The 10000-nt window shown below is 39.2% G+C and overlaps 1 protein-coding gene across 6 annotated transcripts in view; it reads right to left on the reverse strand.

Moving 5' to 3' along the window:
• Positions 1 to 10000, reverse strand: part of arhgef9a (Cdc42 guanine nucleotide exchange factor (GEF) 9a) — a 28846-nt gene that overhangs the window by 10836 nt on the left and 8010 nt on the right. For 4 of the 6 annotated variants that reach the window (XM_083530957.1, XM_083530954.1, XM_083530953.1 and 1 more), the window contains exons 2-3: positions 6178 to 6357; positions 5001 to 5075 (exon numbers count right to left, since the gene is read on the reverse strand). In XM_083530957.1, coding sequence (XP_083387083.1) covers positions 5001 to 5075; positions 6178 to 6303 — 201 coding nt within the window. In that variant the 5' untranslated portion in view covers positions 6304 to 6357. The remainder of the gene's footprint in view (positions 1 to 5000; positions 5076 to 6177; positions 6358 to 10000) is intronic. The other 2 variants (XM_083530958.1, XM_083530956.1) reach the window with 1 other exon arrangement.

Consider the following 10000-nt stretch of genomic DNA (forward strand, 5'->3'; position numbering starts at 1 on the left):
CACACACACAAAGGCAAAACTGATCTAATCTAATCTAATCACACACCTGAATTTTAATATGCATATGTGGGCAACATGGTGTGTTAGCATTAAACACACTGTGTGTGTGTGTGTGTGTGTGTGTGTGTGTGTGTGTGTGTGTGTGTGTGTGTGTGTGTGTGTGTGTGTGTGTGTGTGTGTGTTGAAGGCTGTGAAACCTTCTGCATGCTGATGATGCAAAAGTGCAGCATGAGAAAATGCATTCCCTCTCTTCATTTTTCAGTCATCTCCCTATCCTTCTCTCTCTCCTCATCATTCCCTTTATTTCTCGCTCCGTAACCCCATGTTCATCTTTCCTTTCCCATTTCTCTCATTGTTCTTTATCCCTCTCTCCTTCTCTCTTCCCCCTCTCAATCTCTCCATTTCACTTCTATCCCTCAAACCTCTTTCTCTCCAACTTCCCTCTCCCTCATTTCTTCATCCTGCTCCTCTTCCTTGTTCATCACCTCATCCACTTTCTCTCTTACCTTCTTTCTACTCAGTCCTCATCTTACGCCTTCCTATTTTTGTTCTTTTTTCCAATCAGTCTTTCATTCCTCCGTCTATAGGAGTGAGAAATCACCCTGTTTGTTTTTTTCACCCTTCGTCATGTAATGCAGACTGACGGCTCAGTCAGAGCGTGATGAGTCACCCCATAAGATCTCACACACACACCCACACACACACACACACACACACACACACACACTCTGCTGATGTCACATCCCTCCCCATAAACACACATAAGAATGAGAAACACTGCACAAGGCTATAAGAAGTTGAAAAACTGCACTCACACAGTGAACCATGGGAACATCTCGAGTGCTCCTCACACAGCGGGAAAAAAAAACCTCTATTCTAGAATCCACCGTTCAAGAATAATCTAAATATCCACTAAAACGTCTGGAGTTCAAGAACTAAGAGAAATAAAATTCTGTTTTGTCTCCAGAATGAACAACTAGTGAAGTTCTAGGATTCTAGGATTGGGTGCTGAGGTGCTAAAATGAATCCAAACAAATCTGTTATTCCATAATTAATAGGAACCAAAAAGACTCGGATCTGGAATTCAATTCAATTTACTTTTTATTTCTATAGCGCTTTTAACAAAATCAATTGTTTCAAAGCAGCTTTTTTAGCCTTCTACCACAAATCTATACATAAATAAATAAATGTTGGCTCCTAGATTTAAGAGAAACCAACCAGCAGTCATGGAAATCCTGGTTGCAGAACATAATAAATATGCAGCTTAGTGGAGATGAAATCTGGAACTCTGGAGTTCTAGATCACAGAAGTGAAAGTGGCTAAAATAATCAAGTCACCAGTTCTAGAATTATCAGGGTCTAACCACAGGACATGACTAATGAAGTGTCTGAACTTCAATCATAAGAAATCTCTTTTCCTTCTCTCATATTTACCCCACAGTTTCATTGTGTTCTTCTTCCCTCCATTAATCTCGCTCTCATCACACACACCGTGTTAAAGCTGCACATAGTCTCACAGTGAGTGTGTATTAAATATGAATGCATCCCAGACCATTCAGTGTGTGTGTGTGTGTGTGTGTGTGTGTGTGTGTGTGTGTGTGTGTGTGTGTGTGTGTGTGTGTGTGTGTGTGTGTGCGTTTTGACCAACTCCATTAAGTGAGACAAAGATAGAAATTTGTGTGCAGAAAGTAAAGCAGAACGGGGAGATGCACTTAGACAGGTGTGTGTGTGTGTGTGTGTGTGTGTGTGTGTGTGTGTGTGTGTGTGTGTGTGTGTGTGTGTGTGTGTGTGTGTGTGTGTGTGTGTGTGTTTGTGTGTGTGTCTGTGTGTGTATACATAAAAGTGCCATTAGACCAAAAAATAAAATCCCATCCTTCACCAAACTCTGTATCTCTCTCTCTCTCTCTCTCTCTCTCTCTCTCTCACTTTCTCTCTCTCACACACACACACACACACACACACACATTATAAACCATTACTCTGAGACTAGGTGATGTTAGTGGCTGCACATTAATATTAGAAAATAGAATATAATAATATATTAAGTTTTAGTGTATTTTCTGGATTTATTGTACAGAAAACAGAACTAAAAAAAAAGGTCTGATTTTACAGTAGTTACAGAACAAAACCTAATACTAGAAAGTACTACAATAAATACAGATCAAATAAACACAAAGCTCCTGAGTTTACAGATGTATAATAAATCTCAAATTCCTGCAATAACAAAGTGGGAACGGTTCTAGAATTAGCAGAGCACAAAGAAAAGCAAAAATGGACAGAGAAAGGATGGAAAGAGCTTTGGGGTCTAGATTTTGCAAATAATTACGCCAGAATTTTGTTCTACAATGTGCATAGACTCAAGATCTTCAATTAACAAACAAATCTGAAAATCCATAAGTAACCAAGCCAGGCGAGTTCTAGAATAAGCAAATCAGAAACAAATAATTTGCTCTAGAGTGAAGAGATCCAGTCTAGTGAACAAATCTAGAATTCTGAAAGTAATGATCCAGTATATCATGTTTAGATCATGTATATTACTTAATGTACCATGTAAAATAAAGCTGGAGTTCAAGAATAAAATGTAAATAATATGAAGTGCTGGAATATACAGGGATCTAACATAAATGAAAGCAACAGTACCAGAACAGAACAGAAATCTAGAATTTACCAATCTATGAACCAATCTTAAAACTTGGAGGAGATAAGAGTTCTAGAATTTGCAGAGCAGAAAAAAAAAATCTGTGGTTCTTAAAAACACACCGGCTCAAGATCTAGAGCTTACAAATATAAAGATATACATAGCAAGACTTAATCAAAGTTGTTCTTGAATGAACATAGATCATACAAATGTGAGGGTGAACAACAAATCTAGATTTTTTTAAGAAAAAAAAAGTCATAACAGTTTCAGAATTAACCATTTGGAAACAAACTAGCTCTGTAGAGATATCACAGTGTAAACAAACATGAAGTTTCAAGTTCAGTTTATTTTTATAGCATTTTTTCACAATGTAGCTTTACAGAATATATGAATGAAAGTGAATAATGTGTGTTTATCCCTGATGATGACGACTGGAGCCTTTAGATGTTATGAGAAAGAAACCTTGAGAGGAACCAGATTCAAATGGGAACCCATCATGATATCAAGAGTGTGATTATAAATCTATTAAACAATACAGAACACATTGTTATAAAACTCAGTTCTAGAGTAAACCAAATTTAACAAATCTGTAATTCTATAAGGAACAAAACCAGAGTAGTTCTAGGTTTAACAGAGGATATCAAGTGCAGTTGTTATGCAAACAATGCTGAAGTTCTAGAATTCAAACCTTAAAAGCAACGTGGCATTGTAGAGTTTATATCAGCCCAACAGCTCTGGCAGGAATAGAGCCAGAACTGTTCTAGAAAGAGTTTGAAAAAGAGTTATAGATTTAACACAGCTCAGAGTTTAGATGTTTAAATATCGTTAAAATTAAAAAAATTTAAAACCTAGTAGAGCCGAGACAAAAGCTGTCCAGAAGCAGCAGAAGAGAATCAAAGCGGGTTCTAGAAGTGACCAGACAAATGTAGAGATCTAGAGTTTGCAACACATCTGGAATTCTGAAAGGAACAAAGCTAGAAGTGGCAAAGCAGAAACAAATCTGGAGTTCTAGAATGAACAGAATAATTGTTGTGCCCCCCCCCCCCCCCCACACACACACACACACACACACACACACACAACCCCTGAAACGCAGGTGCCAGGTGATGGACAGATCTGGAGTTTGTTCTTCATCGTTATTTAAAAGCAGTCTTTGTGGCAGACACATGACTGAGGGGAAATCCTGCTCTCTGATTGGTTAATTGATGTCAATGACAGGAAAAGTGACACGTTGGAAAGGTGATCGATCTTACAACATTACCCTGTTCTCCATGAAACATCTAAACGAGGCTTTATTTCTCTTTGATCCTTTGACATTTTCTCGTACAGACACACAACGACAAGAGACATAAACATGTTTGCATTTACATCAAGCGTGAGATGAACATGTAACATCCTGGGCATCAACCAATCACAGAGCCACGTTTGTAGATAACTAAAAAGTGTTTTGTTTGTTTTGACCAGAAATATTGTTGTTGCTTTTATTTATTTATTTTTGTTTCTTTTTTACTAGAAAATTTGTAGCCTTTATAATAGAATAGAGAGTGTGCAGCTTGTAAAAAGTTTCTACATCAAAAAGTTTAAAATATACATACACATACAGTATCTATCAGAAGTTAGTACACCCCTCAGATTTGAGCAGTATTGTTAGTATCTTCTCAAGAGACAAAAAAATTTCAAGTTTCATTTCCACAATCGAGCATCGCAGTACAGATTTACTGTCCTCTGAAAATAACACGCTCAGCACGAGGACTCGACTTCTATGATGGATTCTTGTGAGGTCTGTTCTGAGTGGAACCTGTGTTGGAAAACCTCTGCATGACCCTGACCACTGTACTGTAACTCAGTTTCAGGGTGATACTGATCTTCTTACAGCCTTACATTTTTTGGTGAACAATAATTTAGACGATAATGTCTGTATGTTGTTATTTTTAGAGGACAGTAAATCAGTACTGATACACAAACTGCACACTGATACTGAAAATATATCTACGTTTCATTTCTATAGTTTTGTACATTGAGAAGACACTAAAATGGATGCTGAAATGTAAGGGGTGTACTCACTTTTGTGAGATACTGTAAATATACACACGTGTGTGTGTGTGTGTGTGTGTGTGTGTGTGTGTGTGTGTGTGTGTGTGTGTGTGTGTGTGTGTTATCCTGCACTCCCTAGCTGTAATAGTGCTGTATCAGTAACGTTGTCCTCCGTCAGTTTGGCCATGCTGGTTATGGAAGCAAAGCATTTCGGTATCAAGGCATTAAAAAAAATCCAAACCTTCCCTCTGAAAGTGCTAGCATATAGCGGAGGTGAGCAGCAGCAGCATGTGTTCTCCAGAAAATGATGGAGAGGTAAAATAACGCACCTTCAGCGGAGCGACGACGGGGTTGATGTATAAAAGCTGCTGCTTGGGTGGAGGCTGGGTGGAGTTGGGGTCCACCTTAAAAATACAACAACAACAACCACCGAATAGAGAGAGAGAGAAAGAAAGAGAGAGAGAGGGACATTGAGACGAGTGTGTGGTGACCTGAACATCCTGAGTAACAATTTAGAGATCAGTGTGTAGATCAGTGTGCAATATTTCCTGTAATATACACTATATATCAACAGTCACGTGAAAGTACACCCTCTTTTAATTATATGGTTTTAAGAAGGTTTTAGAAGGTTTCCAGGAGAAAGATTCTTCTCTCTAAAAAGAACATGGCATGTTAAAAAGAAACACAAGAATTCTGGAGCAATATTCTTTGAACAGTTGAGACCAAGGATGTGGAGATGTTTGTCCAACAGCTGTCCTACAAGACAATGATTCCAAACACAGCAGCAAATCTACAACAGAACGTCTGAAAAAGACCAGAATCAAAGAGTTGCAGTGAAAAAGTCAAAGTCCAGACCTGAATATGACTGAAATGCTGATGAAGGAACTTCAGAGGGCCATGCAGAAACAAATACCTGCAAAACCTCAATGTTCTGAAACATCGCTGTACAGAAAAGTGAGAGAGAAATTCCTACACAGTGATGTGAGAGACTCCTACAGAACATCGGGACCTCCAATTACTGCTACTGAAGGAGCTTCTAGAAGCTACTGAATCATAAGGGTGTACTTAGTTTTTCACACTCAGCTTCTCTGTTTCAGGTGGATTTGTGTTACAATTAATAATGACATTTACATTATTCTAAGACCTGATGATCATTTACCTTTCAAAGAGGGGATACTTTCTTTTTCACACATGGTTGAATATAGTATATACAGACAGAATAGAATTTGAAGCAGGTGTGTGTGTAGGTGTGTGTAGGTGTGTGTATGTGTGTGTAGGTGTGTGTGTTACATAAATGTGGAAAAATAAATACATTAAAATGAAATAAAGCTTCAGATCGCTTGCATTTGAGCAGCTGTTGGTCCAGGGGAAAAACATGAAGGTCAAAAGGTCGTCCTGAGAGCAAAAGAGAACTATGTTCCTCAAAACATTTCTAATAATCATTTAGAAAGTGTGTGTGTGTGTGTGTGTGTGTGTGTGTGTGTGTGTGTGTGTGTCTACACTTACCCGAACGAAGCTAGCAGGAAACCACCCCTCCTCCTCGTCGATCTGCCCCCACCACCAGTCCCTATTGGACGAGTCCAGCACTTTGATGACATCACCGGCCTTAAAGGCCAATTCGCGATCCGCCATGGTCACATGATCCCATACCGCCTCGGCGTTTACGATAGAACCTCCACTCACCAACTACACACACACACACACACACACACACACACACAGAGAAAAATTTTATTTGATACCATTACACCTAAACATTCGTAAACATCATCAGTTACAATCACACACACACACACACACACACACACACACACACACACAGAGTGTCTCCTCCGGCATTAGCATAGGATCCACAGGGGTTATCTAGGCAATCTTACAAAGAAAATCATACTGTGTGTGTGTGTGTGTGTGTGTGTGTGTGTGTGTGTGTGTGTGTGTGTGTGTGTGTGTGTGTGTGTGTGTGTGTGAGTAAAACATACAGACTGTGATATATTCATATAAACTACGAGTTTATACCATCTTGAGTATCGAGTACGAGTATTAACGAGTATTTATCTCTTTGTAGTGAGTGTGTATAGTAAACATGATGATGATGGAGCTTTCTCTTTCTCCATCACCCTCACCCTCATATACGCACACACACACACGCGTGCACACACACACACACACACACACACACACACACACACACACACACACACACAAACTCACAGCAGAGTAATAAGTCAGGTGTGTTAGTCTGCAGTGTCCACAAATTTGAAATTTGCAAATGCAAATCACTGATATTAAAAAGAGATTAGAAGCAACACACACACACACACACACACACACACACACACACACATGTGACTGTAATACACAGTGTTGGAGATTAGCCCTCTCATTACTGCTCCCTTTATTGCTATTATAGATCCTACAATAGTGTGTGTGTGTGTGTGTGTGTGTGTGTGTGTGTGTGTGTGTGTGTGTGTGTGCGTGTGCATGTGTTTAACAATGTGTGCAGGCAATTTACACGCTTAGCTCCATAAAAACCAGTATGGTGTGTGTGTGTGTGTGTGTGTGTGTGTGTGTGTGTGTGTGTGTGTGTGTGTGTGTGTGTGTGTGTGTGTGTAGTTAGTGGGGGATTGTCATTACTAAAAATGTTATTTTAGGAAGATCTGAAGCTTCTGGAACCCAGAATTTCATCATCTGGAACGTGTAAAGCTTTAAGAACCCTGGGATATATATCTTAAGGTTTCAGAATCCAGAATTACATCCTTTGGATCATGTATAGCTACTAGAACCTGAAATGCAGAAAAAGGATCTAGAACCCAGAACATATCCTAAAGCTCTACAACCCAAACCGCTATCCTCTAGAAAGGTTTTAAAACCTGGTAATTCCATCCTCTATACTATGTAAAGCTTCTAGAATCTGAAACATATCCAAAAGCTCTACAACCCAAACGTCTATCCTCCAGATTATATTAAGTTACAAGATCTTGGGATATATCCGGAAAAAAACAGAAATTCCATCCTCTGTGCTATGTAAAGCTTCTAGAATCTGAAACATATCTGAAAGCTCTAGAACCTAAACTTCTATCCTCTGTACTATATAATGCTACTAAAACCTCAAATTCCATTAATTGGTCTATAAAAAGCTCCTAGAACCCAGAACATATCCTACACATATTCTGAACCCAACTTATCCCCTTTAGATTGTGCTAAGCTACAAGAACCTGTACAATATCCTAAAAAGCTCTAGATCCAAACTGATGTACAAAACCTCTCCAAGATGTTACACTACAACTACGGTGTGAATTTGAAGACCCAAAATGGCATCTCCGCAATAACCAACAATTCTAGAGACCAACTTATTTACATGCTCCACATGTGACCTCTAGAACCCAGATGAAACGGGACTTTTCCAGACCCTTAAAAATATACGATCTCTGTGGATGATCTAAAAGTTCTACACATAAAACTGATCTGCAGCTGCAGGACATGTTCTCGAACATACGAAGAAAGATCTAAAAGATCTAGGGATTGGTTTAGCTTCCATCTCTCTCTCTCTCTCTCTCTCTCTCTCTCTCTCTCTCTCTCTCGCTCTCTCTCTGTAATAAAATCGTGTCTCTCTTTTAGTGGGACAGATGAGATTATGTAACGCTGTCACACACAGCTGTGAGTATAAACAGGTAACATCATCTTTCACTGAGCAAGAGAGAGAGAGAGAGAGAGAGAGAGAGAGAGAGAGAGAGAGAGAGAGAGAGAGAGAGAGAGAGAGATGATGCAATAAAGACAAAGAGAAAGACAGAGAGAAAAAGACAAAGAAAATAAGAATGACAAGGACAGAGACACAGACAGATATAGAGACAACTGATATGTATGATGGGAAAAGAGAGACAGATGATAAATGGAAAGATAATTAGAGAGAGAAACTGAGAGTGTGTAAGACAGAGAGGCAGATAGAGAGTGAGACAGACAGACAGACACAGACAGATAAAAAGTGAGACAGACAAAGACACAGACAAAGAGACAGTGAGACATAAAGAGAGTGAGACAGACAGACAGACACAGCAGTGTTTTGTGACTGTAATACAGAGATGTTGAATCTGCTGCTAACTCATCTGCACATTATTATCCACATCACACAGCGGCTAGGCTAATTATAAAAACAGGAAGTGTGATTTACACACACACACACACACACACACACACACACACACACACACACACATAGATTAACAGTATCATCTAACAAACTGACAGGCTAGCACTCTGAGCAGCGCTAAACTTGGCAGAGGAAACCAAACGGGCTCTCGGCCAATCATGGCTGAGAATTTAATTCAAACGTGCACACACACACACACACACACACACACACGCACACACATTTACTAAAGCAGTGTGTACTCTACAAGATGTTTATTCTGATTCCACCTCTGATTGGCTGTTTTTTGCCCAAATAAAGAAAGCAGGTTGTCTTGTGGCTAATAAATTAAGCTAGCTGGCTGTGGAGTAGCAATAGCCACAGCTAATTGCTTCCTATAAAAACAGGTGTAGGCAGCGCTAGCTGGCTAATGCTACACTGAGGGGCTGAAAATAATTAAATAAAATGATTCAAAGCTAGCTAAACACTAACGTCTACAATTTAATGCTAACATTTAATATGATATATTACTGGCTAATGGAAGGTGTTAGCGGTAAAGCTGTACATTTCATAAGTTTTCAGGGCAGAGGAGTTTGACGCTAATTGGGGGGGTTCCATGGTAAAACAATGTAATAAGACACATTTTCTGAGAAGCTAAAAACAGAAAGGGCGTTTATAGCTGCTATATGGTAAGTGAGGATGTTCAATGCAACTAGAAATGGAAAAAAAGTATGAAGTTTCTTCCTTTAAAAAATACAATAATAATAAAGCACTTAGGGTCGTGCTGTTAGAAAAAACTATTCACTTTAGGACGGTGATGTCAGCAGTGTTGTGGAAGTAAAGCAACAGGAGCGAGTTGAAGAACATCGTGCTGAAGTTCAGGAACATCCTGTACTACTGCTGCTGCTGCTGCTGCTGCCTCTGGCAACATGACAACACAGGTAATTACCCATAATGCCTCTGCCAGGAACACACACATATACAATTTGAAATCAAAGAAAAAAGTTAAGATTTATTCCCGGGAAAAGGATTTCACAAATATCTGTTCAGATTAACTGTTACAGTCCCAATTCCAAAAATGTTCTAAACCTGTAAAATGTAAATAAAAACAGAATGCAATGATTTGCAAATCACAGTAGAAAATAACTTCCAGGACTTCCAGGACTCGTTCCAGAAGAACGCTGGGAGGCGCTGTATTGCTGT

This window comes from Silurus aristotelis (genome assembly GCF_946808225.1).
Source record: "Silurus aristotelis genome assembly, chromosome: 26".
In the NCBI taxonomy this organism is placed as follows: domain Eukaryota; kingdom Metazoa; phylum Chordata; class Actinopteri; order Siluriformes; family Siluridae; genus Silurus; species Silurus aristotelis.